This window comes from Drosophila arizonae, chromosome 2 (genome assembly GCF_054131065.1).
Source record: "Drosophila arizonae isolate 15081-1271.41 chromosome 2, UAZ_ARI_1.0, whole genome shotgun sequence".
Classification (NCBI taxonomy): domain Eukaryota; kingdom Metazoa; phylum Arthropoda; class Insecta; order Diptera; family Drosophilidae; genus Drosophila; species Drosophila arizonae.
In genome coordinates, this window is record NC_142922.1 from 29,242,765 (window position 1) to 29,267,243 (window position 24,479).

The window sequence follows — 24,479 nt, forward strand, 5'->3', positions numbered from 1 at the left end:
AATCTATTTATTTTATATTTGAAACTCTGCTAAATGTTTCATTCATACTTAGCTCTCGATTCTTTCGTTTTCCAGGAATTCTATCCATAAAATTCAATCAGTAACAGCAAAAACGAAAAAACAAAAAAAGCACAAAAAATGCTTGGCAAATAATGAAATCTTAATGAATATTTTGTTGTCGTTGTTGTTGTTGCCATTTCGTGTATACATAAATGTTTTTCCTGTTTTATTTTGATTTTGATTTTCTGATCTGTCTATGGCTCAGTCAAGTGTTGCTTCAAACGGCAGCCGCCGCTTCAAAAGCTCGCAATTTCAACGCTCAGTTTTTGTTGTTGTTGCTATATCGAGTGCCCACATAGGTATATATGTATGTATGTATCTCCCTATATATATTTATCGATACACTCATATCTACCTGATTGTGTCAACCTTTTGGCTTAGCCACAAATGTAGCAGTGCGCATCGTCTTTATGTGTTGTTGTTTTTGCTTTTTGTTTTTAGAGTATTTTTAATATATAGAGAAACATTTTTTGCCAATTTGCCAGCGCAAATTCAATGGAAATTTATGCCGTAAAACAGCCGCAAAAAGGCGAACAGATACCCAAAATAGCTGAGCCGGCCGCAGAGTCAGCTTGAATTGCCTCTCTTTGTCTGTCGCCTTTGTCTTCGACTTGAAAGTATTTTTTCCGCTGAAGCAGAGAGTTTTTTTTTCGATTTTCGTTTTTTATTTTGCAAAAAAAGAAAAAAAAAAAGGAAAATATATTTCAGCGCTGGCCTCCACTAAGCTGCAAATCGGTTTAAAAGCTTACAAATTATACAAAGTCCGATGCGTCGCTTACGCTTGGGTCATTAGGCAAATGCAGGCGAGCGCTTAGCGCACATTAGCCGCTGAGGCTTTGGCCCAATGGGAAGCCGTACGCTGGGGCGTTGGCCAAGCTGGTGACTGGTGTATGGTGTATGGTGTATGGGCCGGGTGCTTGCTGCTTGCACAATTACCGTTAATTACCTGAGCTGTAGCTGCACTTTGCACCGCAAAAGCAATTGAAGTCAACTCGAATATCAAAAGGACGATTTACGCTTGTTTCAAACTCGATTAGCCAGCCAAGCGACCCACGCTCACCATTTCAAGTGCCTTTCAATTATCATCGAACCACGGGCACGCAAGCGGATTGCTCGCTAGGCCGCGACCACAAAGGGCGGGCGGGCAGGGGTTCGGTCAATGGCAACAACTAACCGGCTAAGGTTCAGCACTTGAGGCCCGCTTAGCTTGTATTGGCCACTTGTAAATTGTAATTTAATCCGCCTAAACGGGAACTTAACTATCCTGTACAGGCGCAGCTAAATGCGTTTCCTCAACGGGGTTAAATATCAAAGGGCTCAAACCCTTTTGCTGCTGACCATTGGTAATTGAATTTCTCATGTGTCTTTGGCATTTTCAATATTTAATGCGGCACTCATTTGGCATTCGGCATTGGCTCGACAATTGACATTCCGACTTTTGATTGATTTTGCTTGTGGCCAGGGCTCGTTGGCCCTCGCTCGTTGCCATTTGCCATTTGGGGCATACTTTGCCCGTTCGCATTTATGTCTACATCAGCTAATTTTCTGTCACACACACACACACACATACACACACACACATGTATGTATATACTTAGTCACACAATCCCCTCCCTTTTATAGAGCACATAAATCACTTGCACTTAAATCCGCTGCTGGCGACGTCTCAGTGTCTGTCTGCTGGCCATTAGGGCTGCCAAAAGCGAGATCTCAGCCCAGCCCAGCCCAGCCCACTCCAGCTCCATCCTATTCAATCCTTGTATGCGGGGTTGGCTGTTTGCTTTGTTTGTTGTGCTGGCATTTCTATTGGCCCGGAAGCAGTGCGGCCAACATCTACAAAATAGTCAGCCAAAAGTTTGCCCGCATTCCGCTTAAGTCTTGGCCTCTTAGTCAGCCTCGACAGGCTGCTGCCTGGCAATTTTTATTGCCTTTTTGTGCTTTATTTCCTGCGCACTATTTGGGCCGCTTATGGGCCTCGGATTGCAGATTGGGCCTTAGTGTTTGTCTGTCTGTCTGTCTGTGTGAGTGAGAGTGCGGGAGGGGGCTAGCTCATTGGGGGCTTTATGCCTCAATGGCGCGCCGAGCATTAGATAATGGTGTTCCTGCTTATTGCTTACATTGACTTTTCTCTATCTCCCACCCTCTCTCTCTCTCTCTCTCTCCCTCTCTCTGTCTTCAATGCATTGTCAGTCCCTCGTTGGGATTTTCTATAATTTGCAGGCAGCTTAGCCGAAATGCCAACGGAAAAAACTAGCAAAAATAATTTATTGCATATCTAATAGCGCACGTGCCGGTGTCCGAGCCAAAGGACACTGCGTGCAAACAATATGTCGACCTACTTACAAAATTATATGTTCAATATTAAAGGAGCAATAGGTAGATAATTTTTAATAATACAATTCAAATGAGAAGAGCTTAAATTTATTTTAACAAATTTGTATTATATTAACTTGATTAAGTTTCCCCCTTTTATGATATATATTTAATGAATATTACTTCGGTTTTTCTTTTTATAAGTCACTTTGAAAGAGTTTTTCGTCTGCTTCATTAGGAATCGTAGAGCCGCAAGACTCGTTGGCAGTGCTGCCATTAGACCAGCCCATATTGACACATTTTGGCAATTTCCCCGGCCAGTGGGAAGAGGAAGAAATTCTATTAGGCAAACGCCCGCCAAATGCCGCATAAATCTCTAAGCTACTTTACTTTGACGCACTTTACTCTTAGCTCTGGCCTCCAGCTCAGGCAATTCCCATTTGGGCGCCTTCGCCTGCCCTGCATATGCCCTGCATTATGGGCATAAATAAAAATGCTTGTCGAACTGCCGCTACCTCTACCGCTACCGCCACCACAGACGCCGTCTGCTAATAAATGAAATATGACGCTGAGGCATGGGCATGAGCATGGAAAGGGGCGTGGGCCACCCTCGTTTACCTTCAAGTTGGCTCTTGGCTCTGGTTCTCGCATTGTCGTAGCTCCTGTTTATTGCGCTCGGCCTCCTGCCAGCCATTACGATTTGAAGTATTCCTTAGGATCGTATTGTCGCAGCCGATGCTGCTTCCGTCGGGGCGACACAATTTTCTATTTTTGGCAAATTATTTTTCTGTGTCGTATTGGATTTCCGAGTTGAGCTCAGCTCAGTTCAGTTCAGTTCAGTTCAGCCTTGGGTGGGCCTTGGGGTTTTTCGGGTTTTGGTATGCGCGGTGCGAAAACAAAATTGACGTCAATTACGCAATGCACACACACACACACACACACCCACACACATAGGGCGAATGGCAAAGTTACCCGCAGACACCCAAGCCGGTGCTGAGCCCGAGCCGGCTCCGGCACCGTCCCAGCTCAGGCCAACCAGTTGCCACCAGGCGGCGCTAGAGCAGGAGACCGCACCCCAGTACGCACTTGCATGCCAATGCTTCACTAATCCGCTTCGGGGATTTTGGGAATACGCGTAGCATACTTTTTGGGGTTTTAAGCGCGACGCGTCAGATGCTCTCAAGTTCGCTTGTTGTTGTTATTAATTCTGTATTCGCACCCCAACCAGCACTCAGCTCTGACTCCTGCTACTCCTGCTGCTGTTGCTGTTGCTGTTGCTGCTGCCTGGTGCTAATTAACGCATTAAATCATATTAATGTCGCCAAATGTTTCAAAGTCAGTCGCCATAGCAACATTTCCTCTTACTTCTATCTCACTCTCTCCTTCTCTCTCTGTCTCTCTCTCTGTCTGCTGCTTTGCATACTTATTGGCTGTGCTCTCAGAGGCCTGAGGCCTGTCAATAAGCCGGCATAAATTGCGACTAATGCTGATGCAGCTGTTGATGCAGAAAAATCACAAATTAATTAAAGAGCTGCTGGCTACGTTTGACTGGTTAATAAAACTTATATAATAATTGTTAATAAACTGAGCAATTTTATGGGTTTTCAAATTAGTTTGTCATGCCTTCTGCCAGTCGCAGTCGCAGTCGCAGTCTGGCTTATATGCTAGTAGTAGTTGTTGTTGTTGCATGTTGCTTGTTGCATGCAACATCAACACAGCAGCAGCCGCCGCCGCAGCAGCAGCGCATCACTGACTCGCTGCCATGCCATGCCGTGTTGTCAACTATTTCTTCGGTTCATAAAAATTGTTATTAATTGGCACTTAAATGCTCAAACGCAAAAGTTGAGAGACGTCGTCCGAGACGGCGTCGCACTTTTTGTGCCGTTGATGCTGTGCCTCTCTGCTGCACGTTGCTGTTGTTGTTGCTGTTGTTGTTGTCGAGCGTGTTGTGAAATTTAAGCTTTTTAGCAGTTGTTGCTGTTGCCGTTCGTTGCATGTTAACCTTTGCCTCGCTTGTAATGAATGCAACTGCAGACGTCGGCATGGAGGAGGAGGCGCGCATGCAGGAAACGGCAACAGCAACAGCAACAACAACAGCTACAGCAGATGGAGACTTACTTTAAGCTTTCATATAAATTTCTTTACTTCATGGCACTTGTTTAAAGTCCATTTGGGCACTGCGTGAGTGTTTATTGAATGTTTCGTTTGGTGTTGGCGTGAAAGTTTGCAACAGCAGCAACAGCAACAGCAACAACAGCAGCAGCAGCAGGAGGTGGAGGAGGCGAGAGTTAGTCTACACAATTTGAAGCATTCTGACAAAGAGAAAGATCTAGCACTTCACTAACTGCTACACTGATTGCCTGCCTACATAGGGCCAGCTTAATGGCATACTATAATCTAATAAAATAACTTGTACTCGAGGTCTGATAGCATAAAACATTCTCTGAGTGAAATGGGATAGTAACAGGCGAACTTGGAAAAATTAAAAATGAAACAATAAATTGTTTAATTTTATAGACTGACGAATGCTTTATGCTGTTGTATTCCTATATATAATATGATATGATGTATTAAAATATATACATATAGCGACGATCATAAATCTAGTTGTAATTCAGAGACTTGGTAACTTGATATCTAAATTAATCAGAATATAAATTAATTATCTCTCAGTTTATATTGTTAAAAATTTAATACTATTTTGTGATCGCAAATATATACTGTAGAATCCGGTTATAATGACACTGCTTATAGCGTTTGTACGGCTATAGCGACGAATATTCTGATCCCCAGACAAATTTATATGAGCAAACTTTTACGGTTCCAGTTCCTTCAGAGTCATTATAAACGGATTTTACTATATATTTAATATATAAATTATATATACGCATTGATACATGAAAACATATTTCAACTTAATTTCAGCTGAAACTGAAACATTTTTTTTGTATTTGAAGTAAAAGTTTCTGTTTAGTTTTCCTCACATATTTAGTATCTAATATAATTAAATAAATAAATTAATATAATTAAATAAATTAATTAATTAATTAATTAAATAAATTAAATTTTTATATATATTCATCATATAATATTATTAAATATATACTGTAAATATTAGATCTATTCTGATTGCTAAACTCATTCATATTTTATACTAAATATGTCCTTATTATTCAATATGTACTTGAATATTTCCTGCTCTTCTTCAACATTTTCATCAATTCATATATATAGTATTTAATTCAATTTTCAATTAAATGTAATCCGATATTCTCAAGTCCCTTTTATTTCTCCAAGTGTATTCAGATTCTTCAGTGCGCTGTACATTGTAGTTAAGCTGGGCAGCCTGGTCAATTTATGACTTTTAAAGTAGCGGCTCAGAGTTAAGAAGCATTTAGTTCGCTTTTGCGGCAATCAGTCGACACGAGCTAAAGCTAAAGTGCCTTATCATTGCCACACACACACACACACACACACGCACACAGACAGACATTTATTCCGTTTCACTTTAAACTCAACTCGTTCGCTCCCCCGCACTGCCTTTCGGCTAACTGGTTAGCGGGCTGCTGCGGCTGCTGTTGCTGCAGTGCGGCCATTAAAGAAATTAATAAAACGCCATAAAACGACAATAAAACACAGCTTCATACATATGAAATCAAGCAAAGCGAAAAGCTTATTAACTTTTGTTAAACATGTATTATGATTTTTTTCTCTTCTCTCTTTATCATTCAGCTGTGCTGCGAATGCGAATTGCAATTTTAAGCAGCAGCAGCAGCAGCAACAGTAATAATAACAACGGGCAACGGCAACGGCAACGACGTTAATTAAAATTGAAAAAAATGTGCAAGAGAACACCTTGAAAATATAATTTTGTTATTTGCGCGCCACACAGCGGCAGTCGCCTCCACCCCAACCACACCCTCCGCCCCCTCCCGCAGGCAGTATTCGTATTCATAAATACAACAAAGAGCCAACGAGCTGGACGCTAGCCGCTGGCCCCCGGCCGCCGTCCGCCGATCGCTGGTCCGTTGCCATTTTTGGATGACCGACCGCTGTGCCCCAGTCGAGAGTGTAAATGATATATGTGGGCAGGGCGGGCGATCAGCAGCAGGGCGGGGCAGCAGCACTGAAGCTGCACTCACAGTCGCAGTCGCAGTCGCAGTCGCAGTTGCCGTTGTTGTCTTGTCTGTCATTTGGAGGCATACAAGCCCGAGCCACACCACATGCACGGCCAGGCCGAGCCCAGGCTGAGCCCAGCTCCAGCTCGGGCCAAGTGCAAATGACTTATAAGAATTTAATATTTAACAACACAAATCAATTCAAAAATCATCAGAGACCGGGGCACAAAAACTCATTTGGTGCAGTCGGCTGTTTGGGATTCCGGGGTTTTGGGTACGATGCGAGCACCTGGAACCCATGCCGGTGCCGGTGCCCCGGTGCCAGACAAAGTCTCATTTCATTTCATTTCATTTCATTTCGATGTTATTCGCTTTTCGGTATCACTGCGCAAAGGTAACGAAAATGAAACTTTTACGTTAACGTTAAGGAAACGATGCCGAGCAGACAATGTAGACGATGACGTTGACCGGGGACCAAGAGGCGCTGGCTCTGGTAGGGACCAGGCCCAAAGTCGTTAACATGAAGCGTTTCGTGGTGGTCGTTGTTGTTGTTGTTGTTGCTGCTGTTGCTGTTGTAGCCTTTTTGTGGTCAGAGCAAAAATTATGAAAATCAAAAAGTTTTTGGCCCTGGGTCTTTGTATGATTTCTCAGAGCCTCTTTCACTCATTCACTCAAAGCTTTACTTGTATTGCGCTGCTGCTGCTGAGCTGCTTCTTCTTCGCCTTATATTTTTTATATTTTTTGATTACTTTTATTTATATTTATTTTTAGTGCAGCCAAAAACTTTGCTTCCTTAGCTGCTGCCCCTTGTCGTTGTTGTTGTTGTTGCTGTTGTTGTTGTGCACAAGGTTATATGAAACATACAACAGACATAAAATTAAATCTGAAAGACCCAGAGAAAGAGAGTGAGAGAGCGAGCGAGTGGGTGAGTGAGTGAGTGAGAGTGAGATAGATAGGCAGAAGATGCATGCTGCATTCAGCATCTCCCGCTGTGTCGTAAAGTCATTTCGATGTCGAGCCTATAGCAAGACAATGCAATTCAGCCAAAAAATCACGAGAAATAAATGTATATATAAATACACGTATATATACATATATATACACTATATATATAGATATATATGTCTGTACATTGGTGCCTCACGAAAATTATTGAGCATTTAACACCGACAGTCGACAGATCGAGAGCTCAAGATCTTTCAAATTCAAGATATTGCTGGCAGCGCCACGTTGCATGCACATTTCTCTATAGCCGAGGGGAGGGGGCTTAGCTTGTTGTTGTTGTCGGTTGGTCCAGAGAGAGAGAGGGGAGTGGTGAGAGGAGGCAATACAAACACTTTGCACTCAACACCCATTTAGCTAGCTAGCTAGCTGCTGCTGCTGCTGCGGCTGCTGCTGCTGATGATCATGATCAGTTACTGCAGCGGCTGCTGCTGCTGCTGATGATGATGATAATGATGATGTGGCCGCCAGCCGCCAGCCAAATTGTTTACAATCAAGAGAAAAAAATTTGCGATCGATTGCAGCGACGGTGGCAAGGAAAAGTGTGAGCAACCGCAAAGGCAATGCCACAGCAGCAACAGCAACAGCAACAGCAACACAACTGTAAACTATTTACAGCGTGGCAGGCTCGTTGATTGTTTTTGCTGCAGTTTGTTGTTGTTGTTGTTGCTGTTGCTGCGCTTTATACAATAAAATTTATTTGATTTTTTTACGCTGCTTTCATGCCTCAGTATTTTTCTTCAATTTTCCTGCACTTTTCAACTTGATCGTTGTGTTCTCTAGCTCTAGCCCGCGTGAAAAGCGGGAAAATGAAAATGCGGCGTCGATGCTGGCGGCGGCCGCTTCGCTTCGCTTTTATAAAAATAAATTGTTCGCAGACGTAATGATGCGAAAGCAATTGAGAATTCTCTATATGCATTTGTCTATATGCCTACGTCTGTGTGTGTGAGTGTGTGTATGAGTGTGTGCGTGTGTTTGTGTGTGTTTGTGTGTATGTTTGTTTGTTGTTTGTCGGAATGCGTAAAATTTCAATTGACTGTGGCAAAGCATAGAGCGATCTGTCGATCTCTATCGCTCGCACTATCGCCCAGTCTCTCTATGTCTGTCTTTATCATTAACTTTGTCTCTGGCCAGTTACGTAATGGAGGGCAAATAGAGAGATGATTGGCAGAACCCAAAGTCTCAATGAAATCGATGAATGCCATGCATGCACTTGCATGCAGGCAACCAGGCAGCAGCAACAATCCTTAGTCACAATCTACGTTGATCCTCAGCTTGGCCCCTCGTTATCAGTGCGATAATCGATGGCTGTTTGGACGTGCCACTGACAGTTGCAACCATTGCGCAACAGCGCGTGATCATGCAGTGTTGGTAAACGCTTGGCGGCGATCGCTAACCCAACGGGCGGTGCTCGTCGATTGCTCGTTTCGGGTTTGCCTTTTCGCCCAGGCCACAGACACGCCCACTGCTAGATTGCCAAAGACACAGACAAAGAGCGAGTGAGAGAGAGAGGCAGGGAAAAATAAAAAACAAACGAACGAACAAAAGTTAATTGTTAGCGCTGGCTTACCCCCCCTGGACCAAGGTAGAGCCCTTATGCGCCTGCGTGAATCTCGACTCCGGGTGGTACAGTCTGCGAGTTAATCCGATTTGCTGCGCCCCTGCGCCCAGCCGACTCAGCAGCAGCTCAGCAGCCTCTGCTGCCTCTGCTGCCTCTGCGCAGGGGTGGGTTATGCGAGGCTGTGATTGATTGCCTGAATATTTGGACCAGGGTTGTTTCGCTGCCCCGTTCCTGTTTCCGTCTGCATTTGCTGCTCACTCTCCATCTCTCTCGCTCTCTCAGACTCTGGCATGAACGTGACTCAGTTGCTTTCTGAGGTGAAAATTTGATTAAGCTGCTCAAAATACAATCACAAAATTAATGAAAAAAGCAGCCCAAATGAAAAGTGAACAACTGTGGGCAACATTTTAATTATTGCAATTACAAATTGCATTGCAAAAATTGCAAAAATCACGCATTTTATTGATTTTTAATTGCAGCTCGTTGCATACCAAAGCTCGCCAGCTCGCCAGCTCCGCCTGGCTCAATCAAGCCGGGCACAGAGCCTGGCCAAGAGCCAGACATGCGCATTTGTGCCTTTAATTATGTTGTTGATTGTGCCACTCCGTCCGCTGTCCATCTGTCGCCGCCTGTCAGCCGGCCGGCCAGCCAACTGTCCGTCTGTCCGTCCGTTTGTCCGTCAGCCCATTTAGGTGCGAACAACTGCGAACTGTTGGCTGACTTGTAGGGAGCAGCCAGCTCCAGAGTGCCCCACACCAGTTAGTCAAGTTGAGTTGTCATAATTTTCTGTCGTTCAACAAAGGCGACAACAACAACAGCAGCAGCAACAACAGCAACAGCAACAACACCTGTCCAAGTGCCGCTGCTTGCGGCCTGGCCAAGTCGCAGCGCGCCAAATGCCGCAAATAACTCAGTTAATATAATTAAGTTTTGCACGAAATGTGCAGCAGAAATATGCGAAAAATGCCACGCAATCAGCGCCAAGCTAACTGAAACAAAAACAACAAAAAAACTAAGTAAAAAAAAAAAATCGAAAACAAAATAACGCAAACGCCTCAAACGCGCAGTCAAAGCAGCCAACCAAAAACTTAAACTTTAGTTTATGAACTTGTTCTGGCGTCGACACGTGTAAATCGCCGAGCCACACACACACACACACATAGATGTGTTACCACATATCATGTAAATTACGTAACGACCATGTGGCAAGCGAACAGAATTTATGAACTTGCTCGATTTTGTGTCCGAGCTGTGCCTCTAAGAGTCTAAGAGTTGACATTTAACGCAATAACTTTTGCGTTAACTGTTTTACGTCACAACGTAACAGAATTGTAAATATATTAAACAACACTTCTGTGCTGCTCAGACGTTTGTATTTGAAAGTAAGCATCTGCAGTCCTGGTTAGGGCAATCGGTACGTAAAGAAATATGTAATACCTAACACGTAAGCATTGAGTATGAAATACCCAATACATGAGCACTGAGTACGCAATACGTTATATGTAATACATTTCACCTAATACCCAATACGTAATACAGTTTACGCAATATCTAATACATAATACAAAATACCTTTTACGCAATACGTAATACATAAAATGTAATACGTAATATACGTAATACTTAATGCATTATACGAAATACATTATACGTAATACTTAATGCATTATACGTAATACGTTATACAATATACGTAATACGTTATGCAATATACGTAATACGTTATACAATATACGTAATACGTTATACAATATACGTAATACGTTATACAAGATACGTAATACGTTGTACAATATACGTAATACATTAAACGTAATACGTAATACATTAAACGTAATACGTAATACATTATTCGTTATACGTAATACATTACACGTTATACGTAACGCTATAATTTGTTAAACACTTTCGTTGTTACATATTGAACTACATCAGCAATTTCGTATTATTATTGATTAAGGAATTGGTGACTTGGAACTAGAACTTTGTACCATTATTGTACAGCAATTTCGTATTATTTGTGATTAGGGGTATTGCTGATTTCAGGCATTGCGAATTTGGTCAAAGGTCTCTCTAAATGATAATCCCATGTGAGGAAAATACCGAGTTGAGTTGATATATTCATGTCCGTCATTTGGATTCACAGAGTTCGTATCTCTGTATTTCCGACTCTTTCAGTTTTACCTTTTAAATTGATCTATTTCTATAGTGTCTGACTGACACTTTTATAGTGCTGTTAATATATTCAGCATGCTGGTCTATTAAATTTCTGCAGCATAATTTGATTACGTTATATAATTGGCTTATGTCGCTGCTTTTAGCTCTTGGTCAAATAAACAACTCCTTCCCGTTGTAGAAAAAATCAAATTTCATACATTCCCATCAAACAGTGCCACACCCCCCTGCCACCCAGCCGCGCCCATTGCGGCATTTGCATACAAATCACGCCGACGCGACGATGCTGCCACCATTTGCAACCCTTCAAATGCGCCACAGACAACAACAACAACAACAGAAAAGCAAAAGAGTAAAAAAGACAACAGCAAATGAGAAAAAAACAACGAAATACCAAAAAGCGCTTCTAATGTTATTTTGATGTTGTCTCGATGGGTCTTCAATGGGCGCTACCGATTCACATGAACATTTACATTCTCATTCTCATCCACATCCACATCCACATCGACGTTCACATTCACTGACACGGGCATTGGCGGCACTGGCTGTAGCCGTTGGAAACCCGCAAAATGCGTGTTTTAAATCCAATTTAGACATTATCTAATTTAGGGCATCTCTGCACCACTCACCGGTGACAGACTCGACTCGACTCAGCTCGAGTTCAGTTTCGATGCCTTTTTATGCAAATCTATGGAAATTTCATTACGAATACGCTGCCGCTGCTGCGGCTGCACACCCCTTTGGCAGAGCCAGTGCTGCGACCCTGAAAGTATTTTTTGGCTAAATGCTGTAAACTGTGAAACGCCAAAAGACGTAATAAACTCATTTAAACGCCGCTACCGGGATGCCCTTTGGTTTGGGTAATGAAATTTTTGTAAAGCATCTTGCCACGGCCGCACGATAATATGCAAATGGCCTGTGGCTCGAGGCAGGGGCAGGGGCAGTGGCATGAGGGGGTGGTGGCCCAATGGGACGTCCCGAATGGACGAGTGAATCTCTGCGCATCGTCGTGTGGCAATAATCAAATTTTCTAATTTTTATGGCTCTCTCTGGGCCAAAAGCCAGAGCCTCACGACCAGGTCTAATTGATTTTACACTGGTCAACGTGATTTTTCGACTGATTTACGAGTTTGCCAGCCAGCGAGTTGCCCTTTAAATGGAAGCACTCTCCGAGAACGCGATTTCTGTTTTACTTTATTTCTTTAATATTCTGATATATTTTTTTTTTTTTTTTGCTAGTCATCGCAATGACGATGGCGACGTCGTCTTCTAGTCTACTGCGCCCGGGCCGCAATGATGCGACAGTTTCGGCATTCGGCATTCGGCATTCAGCTTTCAGTTTTGTGGTGCGAGCCAGGGCTTTTAGAGACAGGCCGCCCCTTTTTAGAGGCCTTTTAAGACAATACGCGGCGTGCTGAACTTCGCAGCAAGCGTGACATGGCAGAATGCTGCAATGGCATGGGCGATCCAAGCTCGAATCGGGGCGTTGTTTAACTGAAGTGTATTCTCGGCTTTTAGGCAGCTAAGGCAGATGGAGATGATGATGGAGCTGGAGGTGAATCGTATATAGTATAGCTCTGCGAATCTTTTTGATCTACTTTGGAGCGACTGCTGCTACTGCTGCTTGGACTGGGGCAGGGCTATTTATCTGTGAATTATATCAATAATACGAGTAGTATATGAATTTCACATAGTGTGACTCGACAATTCGTGGCCTGGGTCTGGGCTGCAGGCGCACAGCGACAAATCCTTGTAATGCCTTGTCTATGGCCATGTATCCGCTGGCTGGCTAATTTCAAATGTCAGCTTATCTGGCTAACAAGATGGGTGCCGGCCGATAGCCAGAGCCCGAGTGTCCCGAGTGTCCGACACCTCTAGTCCACCGTGCTTATCGCATGCAAAGATTGAGATTTTGGCACGTCAGCGCTGACATTGCATATGTCATGCGGGCCCAAATACTTGTTCGAGGAATGCAAATCTATAAAATCTCGCTGGCTAAACGAAATGAAAATGTCTGCTTAAGCAGTTGCCGTCCCGCCGCGCCCCGCCGCGTCGCGTCGCGTCGCAGGCGCTGACAACGTCCCGTCCACGTAATTTGCAAATGAGCGTTCGAGTCAGGCAACGGCTAAGCGGGCAACGGCTAAGCGGGCAACGGGCAACGGGCAACAGGCATGTCCGCCTGATCCCTGACCACGATGTGGCTAATCTCCATGCCAGGCGCTGTCGTCTCTATCGGCCAGCGGAATCTATTTGACACTGTCTCTCTCTCTCTCTCTCTCTCTCTCTCTCTCTCTCTCTCTCTGTCGGGCAGCCTGTTTGCTTGTCTCCTGTTTGTATGCGTGGTTTGATTTTAGTCTGCGGCACGCCATGTTACAAGAATCGAGAGACTCCTTGGTGTTGGCTCTCGGCTGTGCTCCATGTGTCCCATGTGGCGGTGTCCCGTTCCCAGGGGCGGGTGTGACATTTTACATGAAATTACTTTGCATACACATGCATCAAATTAATTACACGATTAATGTTCTCACATGCAACGACTGATCCTCTCTCCTGCTCTCGCTCTCTCTCTATCTCTCTCTATCTCTTTCACACTCTCGCTCTGTCAGCTTATGCAAATCTATTTCGCGCGATCATTGCAGCATTTGCATGTTGCTATCTTGATATCTTTGCCGGCAAGAAAATGATTCCATTGCCTTTCGTGATACGTCTCCACAGCCCCAGTCACAGCCCCAGTCTCAGTCTCAGTGCCAGCCCCAACCCCTCCGGGCAGCTTTCTTCGTTTGAACTGGTCTGGGTCTGGACTTGAAAGAATGTGTGTTGGAATTGTGTGAAACATGCCATTTGAATAATTATCTTATTTGCATTGCAGCCGCAACAAACAACTGCAGTCAGTTGCAAATTAAAAAGTGCAAAGTCCGTGCAGCTACGACTCGTCTCTCTCTCTCTCTCTCTCTCTCTCTGTCGCTCACATGTTAATCTCTTTTGGCTGGGCTTTGCGCAAAAGTTCAAATTGATAGCCAAGATTTGCGTCGCAGATAAATCCACTGACACACTGTGTGAACATTGCCCAATGCGAATCGCGTGCAGTTCCAGCCGTCGGCTCGGGCCGTGCTCCATTTCCGCCACAGTCCAAACCGAATCTCAATCCCAATCCGATCCCGGTTCAAAATCCAATCTAGTTTCGGTTCGTGCTGCCTTCTGCCCAGTCTCAGTCCCACTCTCTGGCTCTGGCTCTGCCTCAGCTACTTTTCCACTGTTTGTGTAACATAATAACAAAGTCAAACAAATGATAAGTGATAGAGCCACAATTGCGCGCCACTCTGCTTATCTATTTAATATTTTTTTTTTCTTCATTCCTTTCTTCTGTTTTGTGTTGTGTATTTCAGGTAGCTTCTGAATTTTTATTATCAAAATACTAATTTCTTTGTTTGCACAAGATTTCCGAAAAAAAACCCTAGTACTTGGACGGCAGCAGCTACGGTACCTGCTTCAATTTGTTATCAGCTTATAAATATTTAATCACAGACTTGTACTTGGGCGTGCTTTTTTCGATTGCGATAGCAGTCCAAGATTTCCTGTGCCCCCGAGCGAGACGGCGAGAGGCAGCAGCAGCAGCAGTGAGAGAGAGAGCGAGCGAGAGAGAGAGGTAGACTAGTGCACGTTGTACCACGCTGCGTATGAGTAACGACGCCCATCTGATCAACATTGTTGTATATCTGAAAGCATAGATAGATAGCACAGTAGTCGCACAATTATGTCAAGTGCTTCTACACGAAATTAACATGTTCTCGCTCGAGTGGTTACGCCACTGACCCGCTCAGCTGGTCAGTCCAAAAGGCCTTAACTTTTATTATAGATAGACTACAAAAACTTGTAAATAGATAGGCCGACATAAATTTTATTACTTAAGACAGTTGCAGCTGAACTGTAAATATAACTGTTGTGGGAGAGGGAAAGAGAGCGTTGATTTTAATAAATAATATGTAAAATATTTAGTAATTATATATATTAATAATACTTACTCATTATATTTTTTATATACAATATATAAATATAAAATAGATTTATAGAAATATAAATAAATGCATTTATAAATATATATATATGAAAATATACATATAAGACATAACTATGCAAAAAAAAAAAAAAAAAAAAATAATAATAATAATAATAATAATAATAATATAGGCAAATATCATAATACAAATATGTGTAATAAAAAATTGATTGAAAATGGTAAACAAAAATTAAATAAATTAATAAAATTTAATATATAATATAAAAATAGTACAATACATATATGTAAATATAAAGTCTAATAAAACATTTAAAATTTAAATGTAAATAAATAAAAAAACTAATATGAATATGAATATAGAATAAATAAAAATATATATGAATACTATAAAAAAGTACTAATATATTACAAATCAATCAAATATAATGTAGATATATATATATATATATATATATATATGTATATGTAGATATATATATATATAAATTATATATCATTTTATATATAATTTGCTCAGTTTAAAGTTCGCTTAGTCTGAAATTGAAGTAAATTCCACTTTAAATGGAATTTAAATCGTAGCATATAACTTAGACAAAACAAGCTGCCACTCATATCGACTGCGGTCTCTGTCTAACTTGTTAAAGCCACCTGTGCATGTGTGTGTGTGTCTGTGTGTGTGTGGTATAATTGTGTGTAATTAACTTGCAATTTGATTGAAATTATAGCCTGCACTCGCTGCCACTTGCCGGCATAGACGTATATATACATACATACACACATATATATATTTATATATGATTGTGTGTAGCAATTTGCGTGTCGAGCGTCGAGGGCAACCCCAAAAGGCAGCCATATTGTGAATCGGGAATTGGCAGACCAGAGCCCCTGGCTGGCTGCCTGGCTGGCTGTCTGATTGGTCTTGCAATGAGCAATGCTCCTACGATGCCAGCTTATTTCACTTTAATTAAAAATTCAACCCTTAAACAAAATGGCACACACACACACTGACACTCACACATGTGAACGCATTTCATTTCATTCAGCGAACATTTTACAACTTGAACAAATTTGAAAAACAATTAAATGCCATGCGCGCAATTAAGTACAGAGAAGGTGGCAACAACAACAACAGCAGTAGCAGCTGAAGTGGCACACGGGCTGGGTGGTGCGAGCATATACCGTTAATTAAGCAGAAGCAGCTGAAAGACTGCCTGACAATGGGGCTGCCAAGGCAAGGCACAATGGCATGGGAGCCTTCGAGTTTCTGGCTTGCCACTAAGCGTTGCTCCAGGGCGCTAAAACCACAACAACAACAACAACAACAACAGCAACTACAACAACAACCACAAACACGACACAAACAGACAAACACAAGCTTTTGTGTGTGTGCCCCGGCCAATGCCACACAACAAATCCATCAAAACAAACAGCCGTCGGGGTTTATACGGATTGGTATTTGGGGTACGGCTCTCCTCAGCTCTCCTCAGCTCAGCTCAGTTCAGCTTCGTTTGCCCTGAACCGCATCAGAAACATAAACCAAGCGAAAAACTTTCAGCCTGTGCGGCCATGTAAAAAGGATTTAATTATTTGTTCTAAGGATATGGATGCGAATTGTGTGTGATTGTGTGTGTCTGTGTGTGTGTCAATCTGTGTGTGCGTGCTGTCGCTTTGTGAGTGTTTGTACACAAACAGAAAAATATGTTTCACGTCCACTTTCGAGGCTGAACAAATAGTTCCGCTCGCATAGCCCAAAGGCAAAGGGGCAAGTGAGGCAAGTGAGGCAACTGAGGCATTGGCAATGATTATTGGGTCTGGGCTAAATGCTAAGCTGCAGTTTTTAATTGTGAAAACGAGCATAGCTTAATCCTGGTTGGCCTCAGGCAGCAGCAGCAGACATCTCTATTCTAAATACCATTTCCCATTTCCATTTCCATTTCCATTCCCATTCCCATGGCTCAAAATGTCAAATGCACGCGGCAAACGCTGCAGGGCAATTAGAAGAAGCACTCCAGATATAGCTCAGCTCAGTGCCGTGTCGCAGTGGCAAATGAGTTACAATCATAACAACAGCAACAACAACAATTCTCGAGATGGCACACGCGCTGCCACGCCCACTCTCGAGAATCGAATCGCTGCTTCCCACGCGCGCTCAAAAAGTTCTGCGCCCATTCGCCATAATTTGATTGTTTTCTTTGTAGTGTGTGCGGTGGGTGGGTCGGGGTGAGAGCGAAGAGAGGCCGTACGAGGGCAGCTCTGCTAACTGTTGATTGTAGTGATTAACGGCAACGTGGCAGCCTCTGTGATTGCCAGCCAGCAAATTATAGAGCCGAATCTCTAGCGAAAATTGCATGTTGTGAGTCCTGCAGTTCCTTGGCACGCGGCTTTGACTTGGGCCAAGGCGCAATTATGCGGCAGCTGAGCCGACTTAGCCAAGTCACTTGGAAAGCTGACCAGCGGCAAAGGAACTAGAGTGTGCGAGAGAGAGAGAGAGAGAGAGAGAGAGAGAGAGGGGGGCGGTGGGGGGTAGCAAGCGGAAGTGCGGCAGATACGCAATATAATGAAGTGTTTGGGCAATCAAACAAAACAAAAGTTTGCCAACAGCAATTGACCAAGTGATTGTTTAGCTGTTGTTGTTGTTGTTGCTTAGTCGTTGTTGCTTAGTTGCTTGTTGTTCATTTTGGTGGGGAAGCGATTACATTTTATGTGAGAGCACAACTTTGCGGTTGTTTAATGTGCGGCACGTTTAAATTTTTAAACAACACGATTGTCATGCATGTCTGGCGGCAGTCCGCAGTTACCAGTTGCCAGTTGCCAGTTGCCAGTTGCCTGTCGCGGCGGTCTGGCATCATCATCAAAAATTTAAAGAGCTGGCAACGCCATTTTGCTTATTGACGCTGCGTTTTAGCTGATAAATAAATAATTTGGCAGGCAGGCGGCAAGTGGCAGGCGGCTGGCGGCTGGCAGGTCCCCAAACCCCCCAAGTCGATGGCACAACGTCCCCAAACCCCTCAGCGCCAAAAAGGTAAACGAAAATTGTTTCTTGATCATTTTAATGCACCCAAAGGGACGCAAAAGTGAAAAAGTTTTTGTTGCCGGTGATGAGCCAAAATGGGTGGGGAATGAGGGGAGGCAGAAGTGGGATAGGGGGGACAGCATTACGTGATGCGAAGCGACATGGCGAGTGTCGTGCCTGAGTGTGGGGCAAGGGGAGCAGATGGAGTGAGCTGAGCTGCCTCAACTCAATTTCATTAATAGTGAAAGCGTCAGCGCTCGGCCCTCATCATTTAAATAAAAACCAATATTTGATAATAATTGTCGCAGGACATGCAATGCGATAAGCAGCGGCAGCGGCAGCAGCAGCGAGAAGCAACAGCAGCAACAAAATGAGGAAGAAGAAGAAGCAACTGCCATTCGAGTCGTGCCAATGGCAATTCGATAGCTTAATTTCCATGCCGCTTGTTAATTGAAAATGTAATTAATGCACGCATCGATAAGCTCTGTTACCCAGCACCAGATCCAGTGCGTCCGCTGTCCTGCCCTGTCCTGTCCAGTCCTGTTCAGTTCTGTCCTGTGCCTATCCTTTCAAGGAGCGCGACTGGCATTTAGCACGACGCATGCCGCATGCCGTATGCCGTTTGCCGTTTGCCGCATGCAACACTCGCCGTGTTCTGGTAACTCGATACAATTTCAATAGCCTGAAGACCGACCAGCAGTAGAAGAAGAAGAAGGGCCTTAACTTCGACTCCAAAGTGTGTGCGGCAAGTGTGAAAGATTCGAAAAGCTGACCGACTCGAACTCCCCGAAAGCCGACAGCCCTATCGAATTTCGAGTGGCCAACATGCCACGCATAAAAGGAAAGTTTCGTTTGGGAAAATGCAGCCCTTTGTTTCACTTGGGATTCTGAGTTCAGTTTAGTTTTATTCTTATTATTTTTCTCAATTTTTTAATGCAGCTAATTAAATAGTTTCATTTGCTCGCTTTAATGAGCCACAAATTAGGCTGCGGTTGGCCCGCTTTTTATAGCCCATAAAGTAAGCAACGAGAGAGAAAAATATATAAAAAAAACATTAAAGCAAAACAACAATTGCTTTAGGTCTATCGAGAGTCGCTAGTCGTATCCGTTTAGGTTGCAAATTGTTTATGCGACCATCAAGAGACACCTCATAGCTCATATAGAAAGGGACAGCGAGAGAGTTAGATAGAGTGAGAGAGCACTAGTAATAAGAGTTACTTTCAAATGCAGACAGCGTAGCCAATAATTAATACATTGATTGCCAAATTAGCTACTTTTCGAACCCGGAATTTAAAGACAACGCAGACAAATTGGCAACAGGCCAATATCATTTGAATAAATTGCATAAATTATGGCTAGGAATGAAGAAGCAAAGACTCTCAATTATGATGTTTATGACATGGAAGTTCTATTGCCTTTCTATATAATTTCTTTACATATCGAAATTTTCGTTTAGTTGAAACTTTAACTCGAGCTGAGATGGAGACACACACCCACACACACAGACATACACACACCCACTCATAAAGCGCCATAATATTTGTATTGTCTATAGCGGGGCGCTATTAATATGCGATTTAACAAATATTTAGCGAAAACACATGCGATGCGCGCTGCATGCCAAATGAATCAAAAATTTGCTGTACGCACACTCGAAATTCATTGTATTCGAAAGTCAAGAATTTTTACGAGCTTGGGAAAATAATAATTTAATGCTTAAAAATTGTGAGCGATGGACTTGGAGGTAGGGTCATTACTACACTTGTGTGTGCGTGTGTGTGTGTGTGTGTGTGCGTGTGTACACGTGCATGAAATGAATGCCGTCGCATTTTATGTTTTGTTGACTTCTGCGAGCGACAACAAATTTCGTCGTTATTAGCAGAATTTAAATTGCTGTTACCGATTGATTTCGAGCAGGGAGCTCTAGGCGGCAACGACGTGCTGGCTAAAAATATGGCTACATGGCTACATGGGTACATGGCTATATGGCTATATGGCTATATGGCTATGAGTGCTCTGACCAGCCTGGACATTGACATTTTTGGTATCTGCAGCGTCGCGGAGCAGAGCAGAGCAGAGCGGTTTAATATGCCGCCATCGTTCACGACGCGACGTCGCACAGCTAAAAGATGACGAGGCTGTTGTTGTTGTTGTTGTTGCTGCTGCTGCTCCTAGTTAGAAGACGCACACAGGCCAGCTCAAAGGCAGAGCCAGTTGCTGCATATTAATTTGATAACTTATAAATACATATACATACACCACACAATATATATGTATATGTATATGTATATATATATTTGCACACGATGTTGTTGTGCCGGTCTAGGCCTAGGCCACGATCGCTGTTTGGGCATTTGTTAGGCCAGAATATGGCCAAGCCATGGCAGTTTTGACAACTTGACAGTCGTGCAGACACGGACTCGGACTGGGACTCCGACTGGGACAGACGGCACAGTCGACATTGACTTGGCCGTCTGTGGACTTTTTATATTGATTGTATGTCCAGTTTTATGTGGCCCATTTTATGGTTGGCGTGTCAATTTAAAGCGACATTTATAAGCAATTTGTAACTAATTCTAACAAACACCTAACGCATGCCTTGCCAACTTGATCGATCTATTGTATATATAAATATGTATGCCCCTCAACTTGTATATATATATTATTCTGTAGACAGTTGCATCTTGATCGCTTTAATAATATCAACTCTCTCTCTCTCTCTTTCTGTCTCTCTCTCTCTTTGCAGCGGCCGCCCAGCTCATCGCTGTCGTATGGGGGCGCAATGAACGATGATGCTCGCTCGCCGGGCGCTGGTAGTACACCTGGTCCATTATCACAGCAGCCACCTGTCCTAGATACATCAGACCCTGGTAAGTGTTGTAAATCTGATTACACTTCATATGCACTAGATATATGCTAGATATATTCATTTGGGTATTGAAGCTCTGGCTGTCGGTTAAATAATTCAATGAAACGTATCGTTCGCTCTTCATTGAATAGCAGCTGACATTTGGAGTCAACTCATATGGTTACAGTTACGCAGCGAGTGGATGCTCTTTACACCTTTGCTTAGACTTGTCGCTGCCTCAGCTGTTTGATTATGTTGTTTGCCTCAGCCTGAAGCCTGAAGTGTTGCTGTGGCCAAAGTTATGAGCGAGCAACTACTTCAGTGGGCAGAGTGAATGCGGCTCAAAGCTTAAGCACACACACACACATATACACACACATGTGAGTGCGACTGAGAGATACTTAGGGAGAGCCCTAAGCCGCGACTCGTAGACTGCCTGTCTTTTGCATGTTGCAGAGTCTTCACTTCAAAAGTTTGTGGCAACCGAGAGATTTTTCAATATTTTGAGTGTGTGCAGCGGCAACAACAACTACAGCAACAACAACAACAACAATAACTTCGCACTTGGCGCTTCTTTTTGAAGATTTTTATGCTCGACGATGCTCGATGCTCGCTGCTCGCTCTGCTTGGACTTGGACTCCACGTTGAATTATTTATGGTGATAGGCAAAATATTTTTTATGTGTTTTTCTGTTGCCGGCAAGAAAACAAAAGCGCGTTCGGCGCAAACACCACTCGACAGCGACACTCTCCGGGCCACTCGTCGTCCGCCTCGAGTGCTCCATGGTGATAATGCAGTTTTCAGTTTTCAGTTTTCATTTTTCAGTTTTTAGTGTATACATAGATACACATACATATCTATATATATATATATATATATATAGTTTTTTTTCAAAGACGGCAATACTTTTTGGCCATAGACCAAATGACGCGCTCTCAAGCCCTGCGCCGAGTTTTACTGGCAGAAGGAGGCGCTGCGCTGGACTTGACGGCAAAAGAAAAAAAAACCAAAACAACAAAAAAGAAACTTTAAAGTGAGCCGACTACAACAACAACAACAATTGCAGCAACAGCAAACTATTGGCAACAAAAATATTCTAGTCGACTTTTACGAGACGTCTTCTTCTTCATCTTCTCATATTTTCTGTTGAGTTTTGATTGATTTATCTACACGTCGAGTTACTTTGTAGACAAATTAAATTTTGGCATACTCCAAGCAGTTGAAGCTGTACGCGAGAGAGAGAGAGAGATAGAGCGACTTCTGCATCAGTGTGTGAATGAAAATTATCTACAGTTGAATGAGTTTTGCGGGCAGCGAGCAGCAAATTTTAATGTTCATTTCGAGTTTTTGCCATGGTGATAAGAAATTTGCTCGACTCGCTCGAGTCGAGTTCACATCATTTCCCTGAGTCGAGCCACATTTGCCGCGCGTATTTCGGGCGTAGCAAATAGATATTTTCTACATTTTAAGTAGACAGAGAAAGAGACAGAGGCAGAGACAGGAGCAGAGGCAGAGACAGGAGCAGAGGCAGAGGCAGGCAGCTAGTCCAGGAATGTGGTTACCAAAGAAATTCACTGCTGCTGCACAAATTCCAGTGCACGCGCAGAGCCGGAGTCAGGCAGAGGAATCCTTGGGTCAGGGGGAGGGCGGGGTTTGGGTAGCAACCGCTGTCGAGGGTTGCCGTAATTTTATGCACGAATTCGTAAAATGTTATTCAAATGGAAAATGTGATTTTTATCAATTTTGACAGGAATTTTTCGCAGAAAGCATAAAGAAAAACGTAGCACAAGGATGTGTCCTCCTCAAGTCTCATTTCTGTATGCGTTTGTGTGTGTGAGTGTGTGTAGCACTCGAAATGTTTAAGTTGGTCTAATTTATGAGGTCAGGCAATTGCCTAAAGACGTAGAAAATGACAAAACAAATCATGTATTTAAAGTCCTTAAATTATGAGAAATGTTTTACTTGAAGAAATATTGAAAAGATTTTGTTGGAAAATAGTTGCAGGAGTCTCGTCATTTGTTCACAGAAAGTCTAAGAAATCTTAATTGATATAACATCACAAGCTAATTAACAGTGTAATCAGATTTTGATGAAATGAATAACATAATAAATAATGAAAAAACAAAATAAATAAATACATAAAAGTATATATTTAAAAAATGTGAAATAATTATATAACAAAATAATTCTTCATTTCAATAAATACAAAGAATATTCATAATAAATAATAAATAATAATAATATTCGTAATGAATAAACATTAATAAATAAAAAAAATGTTACAAAATAATAATATTAAATACAAATAATATTAATAATGAATAAAAAATAATAAATAAAAATAATATTCGTAATAAATAAAAATTAATAAAAAAATAAAAAATATATTACAAAAATTAATTATATAAAAATAAATAGGCTTTATTTTAATAAATACTCACATATAATATTTATTAAAGCGGCCAATTTAGTTTAATAAGAAACTGCATAAGAACTCTTAATTGATAAACCATCCCAAGTTATATGTAAAGTATTCGAGTTGTAATCGCTTTCTGATGAACTAGAAGAGTGTCAATCGAGGCTGGAGTTTCACATAGTTAGGAGCGTTCGAGGCTCTGTCTGCCGCTTTGCTCCGCTTAATTACTGGCCTCATCATAATCGAAATTGTTAGGGGCGTCAACGCGACGACTTTTGGCTAGATAGATTTCCATAAATAAATAATCCCAGCAATTAGTTGGTGGAAAGCCACAAGTCAGTCGAGTCGAGTTGAGTTGAGTCGACTCGACTCGGGCAGCACAAAACACAGACAGCTTCGTGTCAGCCAGTTTCGATTCAGTTTTTTTTTTTAGAGTTAGTCTTTGGGTCTATATAATTATAGGGCACCCTCATCAACGTCCAGCGTCGCGCGCAGCGCATTGCATTCAATTAAAAAATATTTGTATATCTTTGTGTTGTGTTCGTGTGCTTTGCTCTGTGACCTGCCCAAAATGCTGCTGATGATGATGGCGTTGATGACGGATCTCGACGTCTGTATTTTTCATATAATTTTCCATTTTGGCTCCGCTCGCCTTTTGGCGCAACAGTTAATGCGCAATTAAAGAGCCAAACCAGGCGATAAATGTCTGCGTTGTCAGCTATGAAAATATGCCAAAGGTCTGTGCGCGTATTTACATTCGAGAGTCGTCAAGTGTCGCTTAAATGCAAATCAAAATAAAACGAGATCAATTTGATTGCCTTAGCTGCCAAAATGCAAATAAACAAGAACAGCGGGCGAGCGACCAGCCCTTACACTCGGTCCCTGCGTCCGCAACCCTTCGGCGGCCTCAGCTAACCCCCCTCCGGTCTCTGACATTGATTGAAAATGCTGCGTGACG

General features: G+C 42.6%; 1 protein-coding gene across 2 annotated transcripts in view; it reads left to right on the forward strand.

The window, feature by feature from the left end:
* The window catches only part of hth (Meis homeobox homothorax), a 124,916-nt gene that overhangs the window by 43,477 nt on the left and 56,960 nt on the right, over window positions 1–24,479 (forward strand). For both annotated transcript variants that reach the window (XM_018018408.2, XM_089476525.1), the window contains exon 7: window positions 21,004–21,127. In XM_018018408.2, coding sequence (XP_017873897.1) covers window positions 21,004–21,127 — 124 coding nt within the window. The remainder of the gene's footprint in view (window positions 1–21,003; window positions 21,128–24,479) is intronic.